The 21783-nt window shown below is 42.4% G+C and overlaps 1 protein-coding gene across 1 annotated transcript in view; it reads left to right on the forward strand.

Annotated features, from left to right (window-relative positions):
* The window catches only part of USH2A (usherin), an 824795-nt gene that overhangs the window by 156667 nt on the left and 646345 nt on the right, over positions 1-21783 (forward strand). The window contains exon 13 of the mRNA XM_069726496.1: positions 3357-3995. Within this exon, the coding sequence (XP_069582597.1) occupies positions 3357-3995 (639 nt within the window). The remainder of the gene's footprint in view (positions 1-3356; positions 3996-21783) is intronic.

Here is a 21783-nt window from a genome sequence, read left to right on the forward strand (position 1 = left end):
ATACACAGGCCCCACACCCTACAAATATACACAGACCCCACACCCTACAAATATACACAGACCCCACACCCTACAAATATACACAGGCCCCACACCCTACAAATATACACAGACCCCACACCCTACAAATATACACAGGCCCCACACCCTACAAATATACACAGACCCCACACCCTACAAATATACACAGACCCCACACCCTACAAATATACACAGACCCCACACCCTACAAATATACACAGGCCCCACACCCTACAAATATACACAGACCCCACACCCTACAAATATACACAGACCCCACACCCTACAAATATACACAGGCCCCACACCCTACAAATATACACAGACCCCACACCCTACAAATATACACAGGCCCCACACCCTACAAATATACACAGACCCCACACCCTACAAATATACACAGACCCCACACCCTACAAATATACACAGACCCCACACCCTACAAATATACACAGACCCCACACCCTACAAATATACACAGGCCCCACACCCTACAAATATACACAGGCCCCACACTCTACAAATATACACAGACCCCACACCCTACAAATATACACAGACCCCACACCCTACAAATATACACAGACCCCACACCCTACAAATATACACAGACCCCACACCCTACAAATATACACAGACCCCCACACCCTACAAATATACACAGACCCCACACCCTATAAATATACACAGACCCCACACCCTACAAATATACACAGACCCCACACCATACAAATATACACAGGCCCCACACCCTACAAATATACACAGACCCCACACCATACAAATATACACAGGCCCCACACCCTACAAATATACACAGACCCCACACCCTACAAATATACACAGGCCCCACACCCTACAAATATACACAGACCCCACACCCTACAAATATACACAGACCCCACACCCTACAAATATACACAGGCCCCACACCCTGACATAGGTGCTCATACGTCCCCCACTCTGTGGCACTTACTTACTGTTCTCCATCTGTCTTTGAAACCTGTAAGTTCTTCAATAAAACCTTCTAACAGTCGCACGTGTGCTGTAATCTGCAGGAATCCTGCACATTTTTGTGTTAGAAATTATTGCACAATGTGGTTTTGTCAACTTTTTGGGGCAATTAGATAGGTAGCTGCAGACGACCATGTAATGTGTCCTCCCAAAGAATCTGGACGATTATTCAAATCACACTTTACTCAAACTCTGATCATGGTGCGATCTGATTCTCTTAGATGAGGAGATGATGGAGAACCAAATTTCTCCAACTTCTCCATCAGGGAGCGGAAATTAGGCTGCACTCAGATGTCATCCAAGTGCAATCCCATTTCATCCAGGGACTCATTCAATGTGAATATTGGATCAAACTCGTGCATGCTGCAACTTTTTTTTTTTGCCAAACCGGCTCTATAGAATAAATTAGAATAGAATAATTTAGGGATGAGTGCTATACATCAAAACAATGGCTATCACTTGTCTGATTATGGTTGTCTGCACAAACTCATACATAGATAAATAAGTGGAAAAAAATATTTATGTATGTATTTATTTATTATGTCATTGCTATCTATCCCTATATATATATATATAGGGATAGATAGATAGCAATGAGATGGATAGATAGATATTAGATAGATAATAGAGAAATAGATAAAGATAGATAGATAGAGATAGATAGAGATAGATAGATAATAGATAGAAGATAGATATTAGATAAAGATAATAGATAGATAGATAACAGATAGATAGATAGATAGATAGATAGATAGATAGATAGATAGATAGATAGATAGATAGATAGATGATAGATAGATAGATAGATAGATAATAGATAGGCAGATAGATAATACATAGAAAGATAATAAGTAGATAATAGATAGATAGAGGGATAGATAATAGACATATAATAGATAGATGATAGATAGATAGAACATATAGATAGATAGATAGATAGATAGATAGATGATAGATAGATGATAGATAGATAATAGATAGATAGAACATATAGATAGATAGATGATAGATAGATAGATAGATAGATAGATAGATAGATAGTTAGATAGATAGATACTAGATAGATGATAGATAGATAGATAATAGATAGATGATAGATAGATAGATAGATAGATAGATAGATAGATAGATAGATAATAGATAGATGATAGATAGATAGATAGATAGATAGATAGCAGATAGATAATAGATAAAAGATAGATAGATAATAGATAGATTGATGACAGATAGATAAAATATAGATAATAGATAGATAGATAGATAGATAGATAGATAGATAGATAGATAGATTAATAGATAGATAGATAATAGATAGATAATAGATATAGATGAGAAAGGATAGTATATCCGAAACGTCGCCACGCCATTCAGGCATTAAAGTTCATTTTTTCTTTAATTATTTTTTGTGCTGTTTTCCTTTTTTTGTTCTTATAGATAGATAGATAGATAGATGATAGATAGATAATAGATAATAGATAGATAGATAATAGATAGATAGATAATAGATAGATTGATGACAGATAGATAAAATATAGATAATAGATAGATAGATAGATAGATAGATAGATAGATAGATAATAGATAATAGATAGATAGATAATAGATAGATTGATGACAGATAGATAAAATATAGATAATAGATAGATAGATAGATATAGATAGATAGATAGATAGATAGATGATAGATAGATAGATAATAGATAGATAATAGATAGATAGATGATAGATAGACAGATAGATATATAGATAGATAATAGATAGATAGATAATAGATAGATAGATGATAGATAGACAGATAGATAGATAGATAGATAGATAATAGATAGATAATAGATAAATAGATAGATAGATACAGTATAGATAGATAATAGATAGATTGATGATAGATAGATGATAGATAGATAATAGATAGATATATAATAGATTGATGATAGATAGATAGATAGATAATAGATAGCATATTAAATGGATGGATACAAAATGGACAGATACTTTTTGGATATAGATATACAGGAATATCCATATTAAATTAAAAAAAAAACAAATCAGATCCATAGATATCTCAGAGGGATAGATTCAGATGAAATAGATATGAAGTGGATGGCAGACGGATAATTGTTAGATACATTCAGTCGGTAGATATGTGAAGGATAGATCTGAGATAGATAAATAGATCTATTTAATATTGAGTATATAGATAGAATCCATATCGTTTTAGTTACAGACCCTCTGGCTATAAATAATTAGCACGATGCGTTTTTTTTTGGTACATATATATGCTGTACGTCCCCCATGAAGGCTTTTCATTTGTCTTTCTGCAGGTCCTCGCTGCGATCACTGCATACTGGGCTTCAGACAAGACACATTAGGAGGCGCGCGCTGTATACGATGCACGTGCAGTCCTTATGGCGCCATCAATCAATTTTGCAATCCAGCCAGTGGACAATGTAAATGCAGAGAGAATGTCAGCGGACTTGACTGTGACACCTGTATTGACAACTATTATGGGTTGGATGCTGACGGTTGTAAACCCTGCAAGTGTCACCGGGAAGGGATTATCCCTGGAACCGTTTGCGACGCCGTGACAGGACAATGTGTTTGTCAGCCTAATGTTGGTGGAAGGCCGTGCGATGAATGCTCGGAGGGCTACTACAAATCCACACAAAATGGTTCCATGTCGTGTCTCCCCTGCCGATGTGATAGATCAGGGGCAATAAACGCTTCTCAGCCCTGTGACCGGTTAACAGGACAATGTGTGTGCAAAGCCCTGGTAACAGGTCAGCGGTGTGCGGTCTGCATGGACCGTACCTACAATCTGTCTACTGAAAATATTGGGGGCTGTCAGGATTGTGACTGTGACCTTAATGGAACGCTACCAGGCTCGGTGTGCGACCAGATCAATGGGCAATGTCAATGTCTGCCGTATTATCAAGGAAGGAGATGCAGCCGGTGTAAGCCTGGTAAGTAATGTACAGTAATACATGAAGCAGACCGCTCGTATCAGAATGTATGGCGGTCTACAATATGTAAATGACTATTAGATCTAGGCCGGTGTAGAGATAAAAATGGCCTCATGATCTGGTCCCTAAGGTGAACCAAAAATGCATACGGACACCACATCCACTTATATCTTGGTTAGTAAGATACTGTCATCTAAATCCCACCCCTAGGACCACCCATTTCAGCCAAAATGGTGCTGGATATCCAACTTTTGGGTTGCGTTCATGCAAATTCTACCACTAGTCAGACCAGCATATACAGTACAGATGAAAAGTTTGGACACACCTTCTTATTTAAAGATTTTTCTGTATTTTCATGACTGAGAAAATTGTAAATTCACACTGAAGGCATAAAAACTATGAATTAACACATGTGGAATTATATACTTAACAAAAAAGTGTGAAACAACTGAAATGATGTCTTATATTCTAGGTTCTTCAAAGTAGCCACCTTTTGCTTTGATGACTGCTTTGCACACTCTTGGCATTCTCTTGATGAGCTTCAAGAGGTAGTCCCCGGTAATGGTTTTCACTTCGCAGGTGTGCCCTGTCAGGTTTAATAAGTGGGATTTCTTGCCTTATAAATGGGGTTGGGACCATCAGTTGTGTTGTGCAGAAGTCTGGTGGATATACAGCTGATAGTCCTACTGAATAGACTGTTAGAATTTGTATTATAGCAAGAAAAAAGCAGTCTTCGTCCGACGCTGCAGAGCGATGATTACACTCCCTTCACAGGCTGGTGCGGCAGGTTCGGCGATGCTCTGTGGTGTGGGGGGCTCTGCCGGCATTTTGTGAAAACCCGGAGGCTCCGGCACATCCATTGATGCATCTTGGCAACAAGATCTCATCCCGAAAACTCAAATCAATGTCCATTTCCCCATTGAGTTTATTTATTTTATATTTTCTACACATTTTGTCCTCTGAGTAAAGTTTTATTTTGCTGGAACAATCCATTTAAACATTGTACCAAGGCACACTAACTCTGACTCTGTAAAAAGAAGTTACCAGGTAACGAAGTCCTGTGATTACAGCAGTATCAGCACTAATTAAGTCAGGTTGTCTCCTTAATCTATCATTAAGGATGAGTGGATCTGTGAATGGTCGTGTTCAACCAAATTTTAGTCCAAAGTTGGGTTAGGTTGCCAGAACTATACCCAAAGTTGAACCTGAACTCAATAGACGTTAGTGGGGATTTTGTTGCAATAAAATGATCTCAGTAGGGCTAGGGGGCAGCCAAAGGAAACAGAGCACCCCTATCTCTCACTCTGACCACTAAAATGTGTTGAATAGTTTGGTCCCAGAAGAAACTTGTGAGAGTAGATTATATGGGGCAATTCAACTTTATCTTCACAGAACATGAGGCACATGCATCAGCTTCTTAATACAGCATAACAGGATGTCTGAAAGGACCTTTTACCAGAGAGAAAACTGAAACCAAAGTACAACAAGTATATGCATTACATTCAACTAAGCATACAACAGTAACAACATCGCCATCTACAGTCAGAAAAGTGTAAACTCCTCCTGCACACAAATAAGTCTGTATCTGTTGCATATCTGTTATGACGCGGTGGTTTAGGAGCAACATGGAACGAGCTCTGAAGGAAGTGGTACCTGTACTGACCGCAGTCCCTAAGCTCAACACAACACTAGAAGTAGCCGTGGAATGCTCCTAACTCTCCCTAGGCATGTCGTCACAGCCTAAGAGCTAACTACCCCTAAAGATAGAAGCAGGAAAACTATCTTGCCTCAGAGAAAATCCCCAAAGGATAGATTAGCCCCCCACAAATAATGACTGTGAGTGGAGAGGGAAAAGACATACACAGAATGAAACCAGGATGAGCTCAGGAGGCCAGTCTAGCTTGATAGATTGGACAGGATGGAATACTGTGCGGTCAGTATAAAACACTACAAAAATCCACGCAGAGTTTACAAAAATCTCCACACCTGACTAAAGGTGTGGAGGGTAAATCTGCTTCCCAGAGCTTCCAGCAAGACAGAATTAATTCATACTGATAAGCTGAACAAACATAGAAAGCACTGAACGGATAAGCCCACAATCTGTGAACAGAACAGAGCAAGTAAGAACTTAGCTTTGCTGAACTGGTCAGGAACACAGGGAAATCCAAAGAGATGTGAATCCAACCAGAAACCATTTACAAGTAGCACTGGCTGAAGGAACAGCTAGGCCTAAATAGCCGAGCAGAAGAGAAGATAAGTGCAGGCAGCTGATGACAGCTAACTCCAAGGAGCAGCCATACCACTTGAAACCACAAGAGGGAGCCCAAGAGCAGAACTCACAAAAGTGCCACTTACAACCACCGGAGGGAGCCCAAGAGCTTAATTCACAACAGTACCCCCCCCTTGAGGAGGGGTCACCGAACCCTCACCAGAGCCCCCAGGCCGATCAGGACGAGCCAAATGAAAAGCACGAACCAAATCGGTGGCATGAACATCGGAGGCAACAACCCAAGAATTATCCTCCTGGCCATAACCCTTCCACTTGACAAGATACTGAAGCCTCCGCCTCGAAAAACGAGAATCAAAAATCTTCTCAACCTCATATTCCAACTCTACCTCAACCAACACCGGGCAGGAGGGTCAACCGAGGGAACAACGGGCACCACATATCTCCGCAACAAAGATCTATGGAAAACATTATGAATGGCAAAAGAGGCTGGAAGAGCCAAACGAAACGACACCGGATTAATAATTTCAGAAATTTTATAAGGACCAATAAACCGAGGCTTAAACTTAGGGGACGAAACCTTCATAGGAATATGATGAGAAGACAACCAAACCAAATCCCCCACACGAAGCCGGGGACCAACACACCGACGGCGGTTAGCAAAACGTTGAGCCCTTTCCTGAGACAACGTCAAATTGTCCACCACATGAGTCCAAATCTGCTGCAGCTTGTCCACCACAGAATCAATACCAGGACAATCAGAAGGCTCAACCTGCCCAGAAGAAAAGCGAGGATGAAAACCAAAATTACAAAAGAAAGGAGAAACCAAAGTAGCCGAACTAGCCCGATTATTAAGGGCAAACTCGGCCAAAGGCAAGAAAGACATCCAATCATCCTGATCAGCAGACACAAAGCATCTCAAATAGGTCTCCAAGGTCTGATTAGTTCGCTCAGTTTGGCCATTAGTCTGAGGATGAAACGCCGAAGAAAAATACAAATCAATGCCCATCCTAGCACAAAAGGCCCGCCAAAACCTAGAAACAAACTGAGAACCTCTGTCCGACACAATATTCTCCTGAATGCCATGCAAACGAACCACATGCTGAAAAAACAATGGAACCAGATCTGAGGAGGAAGGCAACTTTGGCAAAGGCACCAGATGGACCATTTTAGAGAACCGGTCATAAACAACCCAGATAACAGACATCTTCTGGGAAACAGGAAGATCCGAAATAAAATCCATTGAAATATGCGTCCAGGGCCTCTCAGGGACCGGCAAAGGCAAAAGCAACCCACTAGCGCGGGAACAGCAAGGCTTGGCTCGGGCGCAAGTCCCACAGGATTGCACAAAAGCACGGACATCGCACGACAAGGACGGCCACCAAAAGGACCTAGCAACCAAATCTCTGGTACCAAAAATCCCAGGATGACCAGCCAACACTGAACAATGAACCTCAGAAATTACCTTACTTATCCATCTATCAGGAACAAACAGCTTCCCCACAGGACAGCGGTCAGGCCTATCAGCCTGAAATTCCTGAAGCACCCGCCGCAAATCAGGAGAGATGGCAGAAAGAATCACCCCTTCCTTAAGAATGCCAACCGGCTCAAGGACTCCAGGAGAATCAGGCGAAAAACTCCTAGAGAGGGCATCAGCCTTAACATTCTTTGTTCCCGGAAGATACGAGACCACAAAATCAAAACGGGAGAAAAACAGGGACCATCGAGCCTGTCTAGGATTAAGCCGCTTGGCCGACTCGAGGTAAATCAGATTCTTATGATCGGTCAGGACCACAACGCGGTGCTTAGCTCTCTCAAGACAATGTCGCCACTCCTCAAACGCCCACTTCATAGCCAACAACTCCCGATTGCCGACATCATAATTGCGTTCCGCAGGCGAAAACTTTCTGGAAAAAAAGCACACGGTTTCATCAAAGAACCATCAGACTCCCTCTGAGACAAAACGGCCCCTGCCCCAATCTCAGAAGCGTCGACCTCAACCTGAAAAGGAAGAGAAACATCCGGCTGACGCAACACAGGGGCAGAAGTAAATCGGCGTTTAAGCTCCTGAAAGGCCTCAACAGCCGCAGAGGACCAATTCGTCACATCCGCGCCTTTCCTCGTCAAATCAGTAAGGGGCTTAACCACACTGGAAAAGTTGGCAATGAAACGGCGATAGAAATTAGCAAAGCCCAAAAATTTTTGAAGGCCCTTCACAGATGTGGGTTGAGTCCAGTCATGAATAGCTTGGACCTTAACAGGATCCATTTCTATAGACGAGGGAGAAAAAATAAAACCCAAAAAAGAGACCTTCTGAACTCCGAATAGGCACTTAGACCCCTTCACAAACAAAGCATTATCACGAAGGATCTGGAACACCATCCTGACCTGCTTCACATGAGACTCCCAATCATCGGAAAAAATCAAAATATCATCCAAATATACGACCATGAATTTATCAAGATAATTGCGGAAAATATGATGCATGAAAGACTGGAACACAGATGGAGCATTAGAGAGCCCAAATGGCATCACAAGGTATTCAAAATGGCCTTCAGGCGTATTAAATGCAGTTTTCCATTCGTCACCCTGTTTAATACGAACAAGATTATATGCCCCTCGGAGGTCAATCTTAGTAAACCAACTAGCCCCCTTAATCTGAGCAAATAAATCAGTAAGCAAAGGCAAGGGGTATTGGAATTTGACCGTGATCTTATTAAGAAGACGATAATCAATACAGGGTCTCAAGGAGCCATCCTTCTTAGCAACAAAAAAGAAACCCGCTCCCAATGGTGACGAAGAGGGCCGAATATGCCCCTTCTCCAAAGACTCCTTAACATAAATCCGCATGGCGGCATGCTCTGGTACAGACAGATTGAAAAGTCGGCCCTTAGGGAACTTGCAACCAGGAATCAAGTTAATAGCACAATCACACTCCCGATGCGGTGGAAGGGAACTGGACTTGGGCTCATCAAATACATCCTGGAAATCTGACAAAAACTCAGGGACCTCAGAAGAGGGGGAAGAGGAAATTGACATCAAGGGAATGTCACTATGTACCCCTTGACAACCCCAACTAGTCACAGACATAGTTTTCCAATCCAGCACCGGATTATGTTCCTGTAACCATGGAAAACCCAGTACAACAACATCATGCAGGTTATGCAACACCAGAAAACGGCAATCTTCCTGATGTGCTGGAGCCATGTACATAGTCATCTGCGTCCAGTACTGAGGTTTATCCTTGGCCAAGGGTGTAGCATCAATACCCCTCAAAGGAATAGGGCTCTGCAAAGGCTGCAAGGAAAAACCACAGCGCCTGGCGAATTCTAAGTCCATTAAGTTCAGGGCAGCGCCTGAATCCACAAATGCCATGACAGAAAAGGACGACAATGAGTAACTCAGGGTCACAGATAAGAGAAATTTAGGCTGTATAGTACTAATGGTAACAGACCGAGCGACTCTCTTAGTACGCTTAGGGCAATCAGAGATAACATGAGCCGAATCACCACAGTAAGAACACAGCCTATTCTGACATCTGAATTCCTGCCGTTCTATTCTAGTCAAAATCCTATCACACTGCATAGGTTCAGGACTTTGCTCAGAGGACACTGCCATATGGTGCACAGCTTTGCGCTCGCGCAGACGCCGATCAATCTGAATGGCTAGAGACATAGATTCGCTCAAACCAGCAGGCGTAGGGAAGCCCACCATAACATCCTTAAGGGCTTCAGAAAGACCTTTTCTGAAAATAGCAGCCAGAGCCTCCTCATTCCATTTAGTGAGCACAGACCATTTTCTAAATTTCTGGCAGTATAATTCTGCCGCTTCCTGACCTTGACACAAGGCCAACAGGGTTTTTTCTGCATGATCCACAGAATTAGGTTTGTCATACAATAATCCGAGCGCTTGAAAAAATGCATCTACATTCAATAATGCCGGATCCCCTGTTTCAAGAGAAAAAGCCCAGTCTTGAGGGTCACCACGCAGCAAGGATATGATGATTTTTACTTGCTGAATGGGATCACCAGAAGAACGGGGTTTCAAAGCAAAAAACAATTTGCAGTTATTTTTAAAGTTCAAAAACTTGGATCTGTCCCCAAAAAACAAATCAAAAGTTGGAATTCTAGGCTCTAAAGCCGGAGTCTGGACAACATAATCTTGGATATTCTGTACTCTTGCAGCAAGTTGATCCACACGAGAAAACAAACCCTGAACATCCATGCCAGAGCATATATCCTGAACCACCCAGATATCAAGAGGAAAAAAGAGACAAACTAGAGCACAGACAAAAAATGGTTCAGAACTTTCTTTTCCTTCTTTTGAGCTGCATTTAATTCATTTTTGGCCACTTGTACTGTTATGACGCGGTGGTTTAGGAGCAACATGGAACGAGCTCTGAAGGAAGTGGTACCTGTACTGACCGCAGTCCCTAAGCTCAACACAACACTAGAAGTAGCCGTGGAATGCTCCTAACTCTCCCTAGGCATCTCGTCACAGCCTAAGAGCTAACTACCCCTAAAGATAGAAGCAGGAAAACTATCTTGCCTCAGAGAAAATCCCCAAAGGATAGATTAGCCCCCCACAAATAATGACTGTGAGTGGAAAAGAAAAAGACATACACAGAATGAAACCAGGATGAGCACAGGAGGCCAGTCTAGCTTGATAGATTGGACAGGATGGAATACTGTGCGGTCAGTATAAAACACTACAAAAATCCACACAGAGTTTACAAAAATCTCCACACCTGACTAAAGGTGTGGAGGGTAAATCTGCTTCCCAGAGCTTCCAGCAAGACAGAATTAATTCATACTGATAACGCTGGACAAACATAGAAAGCACTGAACGGATAAGTCCACAATCTGTGAACAGAACAGAGCAAGTAAGAACTTAGCTTTGCTGAACTGGTCAGGAACACAGGGAAATCCAAAGAGATGTGAATCCAACCAGAAACCATTTACAAGTGGCACTGGCTGAAGGAACAGCCAGGCCTAAATAGCCGAGCAGAAGAGAAGATAAGTGGAGGCAGCTGATGACAGCTAACTCCAAGGAGCAGCCATACCACTTGAAACCACAAGAGGGAGCCCAAGAGCAGAACTCACAAAAGTGCCACTTACAACCACCGGAGGGAGCCCAAGAGCGGAATTCACAACACATATCTACCAACAAAACGGACGTCCGGTAGAAGCCCATGTTCGGAATTCAGCACCGGACGCTAAGTGTCCTTTGACTAGGCTGCAGTTCCACTGTACCTGTAATATGATATAATAAAATGATAGTGGGAAAGGTAGTATCTTTTGTAAAAAAAAACAAGTTTGTGCTTTGCAAGAAAAGCTGTGACTTGTTCTAAGTTTAATTTTTGATTGCAGCTACACCCTTTCCCTAGTAGCAACTGCATCCAAGGAGCTTCCCTTTAAGTAAAATTTTGTACAGTCTAAAAGTTTATCTAGTTCCTTTTTTCTATATGCCTCCAGCAATGAAAACTTTTGAAACTGACTATTTTTTAAAGCCGAAGATACTCCCAGTCTTACGCACATTGTACTGTCAATGGTTAATGCCAGCTGCTACAATCTAGTGTGTTTGTATAAGTAGCACATACGGTAATAAGTCCTCTTTAGTGGATCACCATATTTTTAAATCTCCAGGCCTCACAGAAGCGCAGTTTAGTCATCATAGTTCATGGATCATGAGCAAATCATCTTACAAAAGTGTCTCTCATGTGTTAATCATGCAAGGCTGATTTTATTTTCCCCATGGTCCACTATAAAGTAATGGCTTCAGGAAGCTAAAATGCTTATCACATTAACCTCCTCAGCACCATCAATGACGCCCTGGCCGGGCTTACAGAAAGGGCAATTGCACCCCACACTGGTATGATTTTAATGATACAGGACATTTAGCCACCACTTTCTGCAAATGACTTCAGCAGCTACGCAGAACCCATCCAGAACTGTCGAAGAATTCAGAATTAGTCACACGAGCTCACCATCTCAGGTCCTTCATAGCCACAACTCCATGTTTTCAGCTTTGGTGACCCAAGCCATGATTTTGAGACACAAACCTATCATAATTCCTCCCTGGGTAGTTGTAGATGTACAGTTGTATAGCCAAAAATGTTTTCTGCATATTTTGGGTACTTTTATTGGTCATTGAACATCTACATCTAGTCTATCCAGGCTCTGCATAGGCAAACTTTTCCTTAAAGTGATATAAGGGGGCAGGGCCTTGAGCTGCCAACCAATCAGATTCATCCCTGCTGCTCTTCCTCCCCTCTCACAGCATGCAGTCTCAGAAGAGGAAGAGATGCTGCGGATGCATCCTTCTGAATAAAACATCCCCCCAAAAATTACCAGATACTAGTCAAAAAAATAAATTTGAAAAGATAAGGAAATAAGTGTGTTTTAGCCTACCGTGCTAACAAAAAGTCTGTAAGGTTTACCTCTAAAATAGACTGGCTGACCAACACTCAACGTCGGCCTCCACCAAAAATAGGGATTGTTCAGATAGGAATCAAATTTGTAAAGGTGCCCCTACACATTAGATAAAAGTTGACTTACCTAGTTGACATAGTCTTGATTAGCTGTCCATCTACTTTATGTTGGGGTCTCCTGACTATCCCACCAAAGATGATGTCGGGGGAAGATAAGGTTTTGGCTGTTTAAGTTCAAACGCTTGACCCTTATGTCCTCCAGGAGATAAGCCACTGCCAATGTTGCCTGGTGGCCACTTTCTCCTCTATCTCCATATGGAACCTCGACCAAGTGGAAGTATTGGGAGAGATAACTGTGGGTTATTGGCTAGCTCATGTGTATATCCAGTTTAAGATCCTACTGGAATTACCATATTCTATGTCTAATATATGGATGTGAATGTTTCATGGCCTTTAGTAATTTTCCCTGCAGTAGCTCTCTTCTTTCTTTTTACTTTCTGCAATAATCTGAACCTTTCTTGAGATTCATGCCATCCGAACCATGTGCAGCAGAAATGTCAGAGATAAACTTCGAGAAGTCATACGGGGACTTTGCCTCTCGGCTAGCTAGTTTGGCGCCAGTCCCCATGGGCTTCTCAACATTTTACTCCCCAGTAGTCACTGGTGTCTCGCTATACAAACATATAGGGAGAGACCTGTCAGTTTAGGGGAACAGGGACCGGCCTTTGACTAGTCATCCAAGATGAATCGCGTGGTCTACTGCCAACATTTTCCAAAACAAGCTTTTTCTGAAAAGCAGCATCTTCTAATCAAAACCTACATGGCTGTAATAATGAAGTGATATCCGGCACTCCGTTAGTGGACTAAAATCTTCAAATTTATTTCAGGAACCTAAATATTAGACAGGATAGCCCAGTCAGCAAAACTGACGCGTTTCGGCAAGAAGATCTTAAGAAGATCTTCTGGTTGAAACGCGTTGGTTTATATTCCTGAAATAAATTTGGATTTAAGTCTACTCACAAAGTGCCTGATATCCCTTTGCCATTAATGTCTGACAAGCTCATGTCCCCGAACATCTGTATGAGGATTATACTGCAAGACTGTCGAGCTGAAATCTCCGTTTTATGCATATGTGGTTGTAATAATGCAGTCAGTGTCTGATTCCTGTTGCCCACCTTAGTTTGTATGTTCATAATGCCGTGCTTATATGTAAGGCTACGTTCACACTAGCGTTCGGCTAGTGTGCGTCGCGCTAGCGTCGGGCGACGCAGCGGCGACGCACGCGTCATGCGCCCCTATGTTTAACATGGGGGACGCATGCGTTTTTGCTTGTTGCGTTTTCCGACACGTGCGTCTTTTTTGACGCTAGCGTCGGACCAAGAAAACGCAACAAGTTGCATTTTTCTTGCGTCCGATTTTCGTCAAAAAACGACGCACGCGTCGAAAAACGCAGCGTTTTTGCGTGCGTTTCCACGCGTTTTTCGGTGCGTTGTGCGTCGCGTCGCCGACGCAGCGGCGCACAACGCTAGTGTGAACGTAGCCTAAGGAAGATCCGATTAAATTACAGGGATTTTATAGGATTTGAAAAGCACGGGTATCCTTTCCCAGAAACAGCTCCCCGCCTGTTCATAGGCGGTATTGCAGCTTGAATCTATTGACTTGTATAGGGCTATCGATATCTGTGGCTTTGTTTAAGAAGAAAATCAGTTTTCTTTATCATGCTGCACTTACTTATACGTAAAGAAAATAGAAATAGTACAAAATGGAGTCCAAATTAGAGCAAATTAAAGGGATAATACTAGATTAGAAAAACATGGCTACCTTTTTTTTTTTGAAACAGCACCACATCTGTTCCTAAGTGGCATTGCACCTAAGCTCGATGGAAGAGAATGGGACTGAACTGCAATACCACACACAAACTCTAAACAAAACATTCAAGATTTTGTAATTTTTTTACAGAGGAAGAGCTAACGGATTAAAAGAAAAAAAAAACTTTTTTTTTTCTAAAGGCATTACCCATTTTTTTTTTTTAAATATCTCAATAATAATTATTCGTTCATCACCCCAGGAACGCGTGATTTTATGTTAATCGGATCATGACAAAGAAGAACAGATCCATTCCTATAATGCATTGAGCTTTTAGCCTTTTTTGCAAAAAAAAATATAAAAAATAAAAAAAAAAATACCTTCCAAATCTACAGAGAGGATTTCGCAGCTTATCCTGGCGAGGGGAATCAAAATTAATTGTACTTAAAAAATGGCCCACATCTACTTCTAACCTGTGATGAGTAAAAATGTTAAAGGAATACATTTGGTTCAAGTGAAATTTATAGGCAATTTGTTAAAGTAGGAGCGCCCATTAGAAGGTGCATTAAAGCCATATTGGTTTTAATATGCCACTCAATAACTGGAACAGAGGTTACAAATGCAGCTTAACCTCCATTAAGAATATTTTTGAAAATGTTTTAATTTTAAATTATTTGGGGTGTATACTAATAAATATGACAACAGCCTGTGGGTTTTTCTTTTTTTTTTTTCCCTTGAAATTTCGCCTTTCTCCCGGCGCAAAGTAACCTACTGACATTTTAAGCAGCCACTTAATCAGCAGCGGCTGTAGGAAGGCAGAGGAGTGGAGTCAAGATTTCTCCAGACCGGTAAGCCCCCCCACTCTCCCCACCGTCCTTGAAAGTGGAAGACAAAGGTTTATCCCGGTCGTCGTCTGTACTGCAAAATCATCTCATTTAAATGTGAAGGAGGATGCCGGGGGGATCCTGGATAATTGCAACAAATGCACAGAGGGTTGTGTATGTAGAGTGGACATGATGCCCAAATACGTGATTATTACGGATGCAGCCGAGCTAAGTTTGTCATTTGCTCAATTTATTGGGAAGGCAGAAAACGTGCTGGGACAAGGTGTTATCTGAGCATGCTTGGGTGCTAACCGCGTGTCTTCAACGTGCTCGAAAAATATGTTCCAGTCCCCGCCGCTGTTCGACAGGAGCAACGCATGCAGGGATGACCTGTTTGTTAAACAATCTCTGAATGTGTTGTTGCTGTCGAACAGCCGCGAGACATGCAGCCGCGGGGACTCAAACAGATTTTTTGAGAACGCCGAAGACACTCGGTTAGCAACCGAGCATGCTTTGAAAACACCCTATTCCAGCACGGATGCAGTGACACAGAAGCGCAGAGCAGGGATTAATAATTACTTATTTATCAATACAGGAACAACTTCCTCGCAGGGAGCAACATGAAATAAATAAATAAAGGATGGGGGGAAAACAAGGGGAAACGGTTATTCAATATGGCAGTCTATGTATTAATTCCACTTAGAGTGAGTCCTCCTGAGACAGATGGTTGGTTGGCTGCCAGCTGAGGCCGGTGCTGTGTTCTACTTCTTCCGGCTTCCCCGCCTAAGAAGATGTCCTCACTTCTGGTGGCAGCGGGCGGTCACTGATCTTACCCGCTGAGCCCCTAATCCATTATGCTACAGCTCCGCAAAGGGACATTCACCACAAGTCCCCACTTGGCGTGTGTTCCGCCAAAACTCAGGTGCCCTTACTGTGCCCTGCTGTGATCGCTGCTATGCAGCCTATCCTTCCGCACAACCCCGGTCCTCTCTCTGGCGGGAAGCCCCTCTCTTTTCTCGCGCAAACCCTTCCAGACTCACTACGTCCCTTCTGCCTGGGATCAAGATTTGCTCCGTCCTCAATCTCCTTCCCCCCTGCAACAGTAGTTGCGGCCCCAGAAGGTATGGACCCGCTGCCCTGTGAGCACCCACAGCCCGATCTTCTCTCCTACACACGTTCGCTCATCGCTAGTCAGAAATTATTACCTGAAAGAGGTTGTACAGAATTATAAGACCAATTTTCCGGTATGAGTGCTATCCATAATTTCCACGGATAGCACTTGTACTTATGATGCTTTATGGCGCGGTACACATGTCCAATATTTTCCTTGGACCGAGCATGTCCGATTTTGATCAAAATCGTCAATGCAAGTCTATGAGTCCGTGAAAAAAATCGGACCGCACTCCAATGACATTGTCATCAGAGTGGTGCTTTTCGATTTTCACGGACTGACAGAATGGAGAAGGTGGTGAAACTTGTTTTTTTTTTTTGCCTCTCCACGTCCGAGAAAAGCGGATGCCACTTTGGTCAGAATGATCAGACGTTTTTTTTCTTTTTCGGATGTGGACGTGTTCAAGAAAAACGTGCCTGCTTTCTTTCACCGACAGCGTCTCATCTGTCTACAGGTTGCGTTTGATATTGCAGCTCCGCACCAGCCACCTCAATATGGCTGAGCTGCAGTACTGGACACACTCCGGAGACAAGTGTGGCGCTGTTTGTGAAACAGTACAGCCAACTAGTCGGACGCTGACCCCAGCCGGCTTTTTACCAATTGACTGACTATGTTCACGCATTTGAGAGTCCTGTCAATCACCTGGAGCAGGGCGGGGAGTAGTTGGCCAGGGCAGCGCCAGACATGTTTCATCTATCCTATGGTCCTTGGTTGGATCTTCAAACTGTGTTTTTGTGTGAAATGCCTCAGCATTTCAGATAGACATACCTGGCTGGAGTTGTGTAGCAGGCTGGGACTCATATTGACCTTGCTTTGGGCAGCATGAATCAAGTGATAGGTTCCCTTTAGTCTACGTTTCCACGATGGGTATTTGGTGAGTTTTTGATGCTACAGATTTTCTGCACCTAAGAAAATTGAGTTACTTGCATTTTTTCAACACGAAAAACACGTTTTTTTTTTACCTGTTGATTTTCCGCATCTCAGCCTGCATTCCTGCAATGAGTTTTTGGTGAGTTTTTTTATGTTTTGTATTTTTGAAAAAAATGGTGCAAAAACTCTACAACAACAAAAACTCATCAAAAGTTCATTGTGGGAGCGTAGTCTAAGGCCACGTTCACACATTCAGTATTTGGTCAGTATTTTACATCAGTATTTGTAGCCAAAACCAGGAGTGGGTGATAAATACAGAAGTGGTGCATATGTTTCTATTATACTTTTCCTCTATTTGTTCCACTCCTGATTTTGGTTACAAATACTGATGTAAAATACTGAACGTGTGAACGTGGTCTTATGGTGAAAATCTGAGTACGTACTCAGTGTTATTGAGAAATTGACATGTGCGGATGTGAAATGCGTGATGCAAGTAAGTTTACGCAGAGTAAAAGAAAAAGCTAAGTGGGCAGGAGATTTCTATAAATCCCATCCACTTTGCTGGAAATGTAAGACGCTGCATTCTTGATGCATCAAAAATACACAGCACCAAAACCTCACCGTGGGCATGCAACCTTAAGGAAGAAAGGTAGCGCTCAGGGCCAGTCATGGTGCCAGACGTAGTATCAGCTCATACCTGAGCTCTGCACACATTTCCAGTGCAGCCTGAACCACACTTGCTTGTTACAAATGTTATCATAGACCAAAACCCACAACTGGTTAACACATGCAGGTTTAAAATGGCGCCAACCACTCAGGGTAGCCAGGGTGATTTTTATATCAGCCCAACTGTGTGGTTTTTAATAATGGGCAGGCTGGTTATTACTGTGTCCAAAAGCCTTGCAAACCACGGAGGCGCCAATGGCCAGACTATTTTGTATGCCAGGTAAGCATGACTCAAGGACCTGCTGGGATACACAAGCCAAAGGCTGCTAACCCCTGTTCTAGATGATGGGATTGTAAAATATGCAAAAATAGATCTCTAATAGCTTTAATAATATTATTAAGGAGATTATCCAGGCATTTTTTTTAAATTTGGGCCAACAGATAGTTGGTAGCTACCTGCCTCTTGTGCCCCGCATCGATCTCTGCCGGCACAGAGCAGTCTCTGACCGCTCCGGTGAATGATTCAGCAACTTCCGGTGATGTCACGTCGACAGAGCAGTGGCTTCTCTTCTGCTCTGTTGACAGGGTTTGACTTCCGTCGTTCTGCTGATTGACAGCCGGCTGCCCACTGCCTAACTGCGGGGAGACAGCTGGCAATCAACAAGACATCGTCAGTAACACCCCATCGACAGAGCAGCCCAGAAGTAGAAGACCAACTTGGTCGACATGGAGCGGTTGAGTCGGGTAGAGCAGGGGACCTACTTGTTCATTTTTAAGCCCATAAAAAGAAAGAAAATTAATATAGTCCTAAACAAGCCCTTTAATCACATATATAAAAGATCATTTATTTATCAAAAATAATTATTTTTTATTAATTTGAGCCTAAAGAGAATTTTACAGTTACACTGAATGTATTAAAAATTTTCTTTCAAGAAAAATAACTTTTTTGTTTGTTTGTTTGTTTGTTAGTGTCCTACATACAGTAGATTTCAGGAGAACAAAGAACGAACCAAGGATCTTGAAGCCAATAAAATAAATTACCTGCTTTGTCAAACATTTTCTGTTGGCGATGATATTGTAAACTCCTGTTGAGTGACTTTGCAAGATGTCACTTTCTTGAAAACGCTGGCAAGCTCAGAGCTTTCTGGTCGACTTGTACAGTGGCCAAAATGGAAAGAAACCTATTTTCTGAAGTTGGACTTCCAGAATTTCTACATTCTTGGATAATAAAACATTTTTTTTTCTTTTCCTAGTAATAATTCTGTGTTGATTTCTCCAATATTCGGAGTTAACTTTATTACTTATGCATTGAGTACATTTACCATGAATCATTTGGTCTTATATCTTTCTTTACTGGAGTCTATATTTGTTTCTGGCAACTGCACTTGCCAGCATTATGTCACTATCAGCATTACCTGGCATACATTTTGGTTTATCTTACCCTTAGATCCAACATTGAAGGAGAGTAAGAGTCAATGTGTCGCCTCCAACCTTATGTTTATGATAAAGGTTTACCCTTTACCAAAGATCTTAAGTTTTGGTTAGGTCAAGGTCTGGTTTATCGAGAGGCTTACTTTGTAGAGAGGGGTCCCCATTATGGTACCAGGCTTGGTAGCCAGTCGTTGTCTTCAAAGATTACATAGGTCTAACTGTATCGTCAATGTCTAGCAGATACTCCCAAAACAGAAAGTAACTGTACAAAGGATTGGGTGCATCAAGGTGCGACTCCATGCAGAATGCTCGTTCATCATGGTCTGGAGGAAGCAAAGACACAACCTCCAAGATCCCTGCATCACGAGCAACCAAGGGACAGATCCCAAAGTAAACACATGCCACAGAATAAGTACAAAACCTAGAGGAAAAACACAGACTCCCCCTCCCGAGACCAAACCCCTTAAATACATTTTCCCCTTGAAAATAGATCCCAAATCAAACACCGAAAATAGTCCTCCGAAATACAGATGCCAAACAAGACCCCCCAAACAAATACACACCTCAACCCAAATGTCTTAAATGAATACATGTCCTCAAAAACAAAGACAGACCCAAGATCAAACCTTCTCAATAACAAAAACAGACCCTGACCAGGCTTAAGTAAATATACTGTATGTACCCTTGAATACATACAAATCCCAGCATATTCCCTCAATTACAGACCTCACAATAAAAACATGACACTGATCCTCTGTGTAAATACTTCCTAAGCACAAACCCCAGATTGGACCCCCTAAATATATACATACTCCTTAAACAGACCACTTAAATAAATAACCCCTAAGCACAGACTGACATACAGACCACTTCAATACTTAGCGTAAAACACAGATTCGACCCCATAAATACAGTGATTTAAAAAACAGAGACCAGACCAGGCATCCTAAAAATATATTTAACCCTTAAACACAGACCCCAGAGCCCCTACATACTTAACCCTTTAACACAGATTTCAGACCTCCTAAATAAATACTTACCCATCAAACATAGGCTACAGACCCTCTAAATACACACCCCTTATACACAGACACCAGATCCCTTAAACTAAGACCTCAAATCCTCTAAATAAATAATTACCCATTAAACACCGAGGCAGTCCCCCAAAAATACCAAACCATTAAGCAGATCACAAAGCAGACCCTTAAAGTTTACAATTCCTAAACACAGACCCCAGACACTGACATAGAACAGCTCACACACTCCAATGGGGGCTTTGGCTCAAGGACCTGGTGACCATCTCTTTTGTAGGTCCTTCTACAGTAAAAGGTCCTGCACACACGTTCTGTTACTTACCTATTCCACATCCAGGGCCGAGCATTGTTCTGCTCTGGCTGACCCCGGAGCTATTGCAACTAGGGTTGAGCGACTTTTACTTTTTTAGGGTCGAGTCGGGTTTCCCGAAACCCGACTATCTCAAAAGTCGAGTCGAGTGAAATCGGACGATTATCGCGAGAAGTCGGGGATCGACCGAAACACGAAACCCAATGCAAAGTCAATGGGAAATCTATATTATTTTCTCTCTCTCTCTCTCTCTCTCCTCCATCCCTGAACAGAAAAGCTGGTGTTACACATTGCAAATTGCTACACCACACAAGCGAGAGGATGGCGATGGGCGTGCACGCCCCTAAGACCTATGTCATCACTCTGCCCACGCTCCTTCATTGGCTGAAAAAATGGTGCCAAACGCGTCATACGAAACGCGACTTTGGCGCGAAGATCGCCGACCGCATGGCCGATCCCACACTAGGATCGGGTCGGGTTTCATGAAACCCGACTTTGCCAAAAGTCGGCGACTTTTGAATTTGTCCGATCCGTTTCGCTCAAGCCTAATTGCAACCCAAAGGTCTCTAATATCATGTCACGGAGTCATTGAACTTTGACTCACGGTCAAGATACAAGGAACCAGGAATGGGGACATCCTACAGAAAAGGAAAAAGCAGTAGAATCAGAGATACAGGAGTCAGATGGAAGCAGAACCAGGTTTTGCTGCATTGACACTCAGTCCATGATAAAAACAACAGACTTACATTGCAGGCCAAATGGCATCCTACCAGGGATGTTGGTAGTGAACTATTCACACAGCACAACTGCCAAGAGAACAGCACGGTAGGCAATGGTTCTTCAAGTTAATGTTGACTGTCAATATTTAACCAAAACCTACCCAATCCATGGTCCCACGTGTCCTCCCTTCCTCCTCCTATGAGGAGCATCTCAGTCATTCAAATGCTGAGATAAGGCGTTATCCGCCATGCTCGGGTGCTAACCGAGTGTCTTCGACGTGCTTGAATAATATATTCGAG

Source organism: Ranitomeya imitator, chromosome 5 (genome assembly GCF_032444005.1).
Source record: "Ranitomeya imitator isolate aRanImi1 chromosome 5, aRanImi1.pri, whole genome shotgun sequence".
NCBI lineage: Eukaryota > Metazoa > Chordata > Amphibia > Anura > Dendrobatidae > Ranitomeya > Ranitomeya imitator.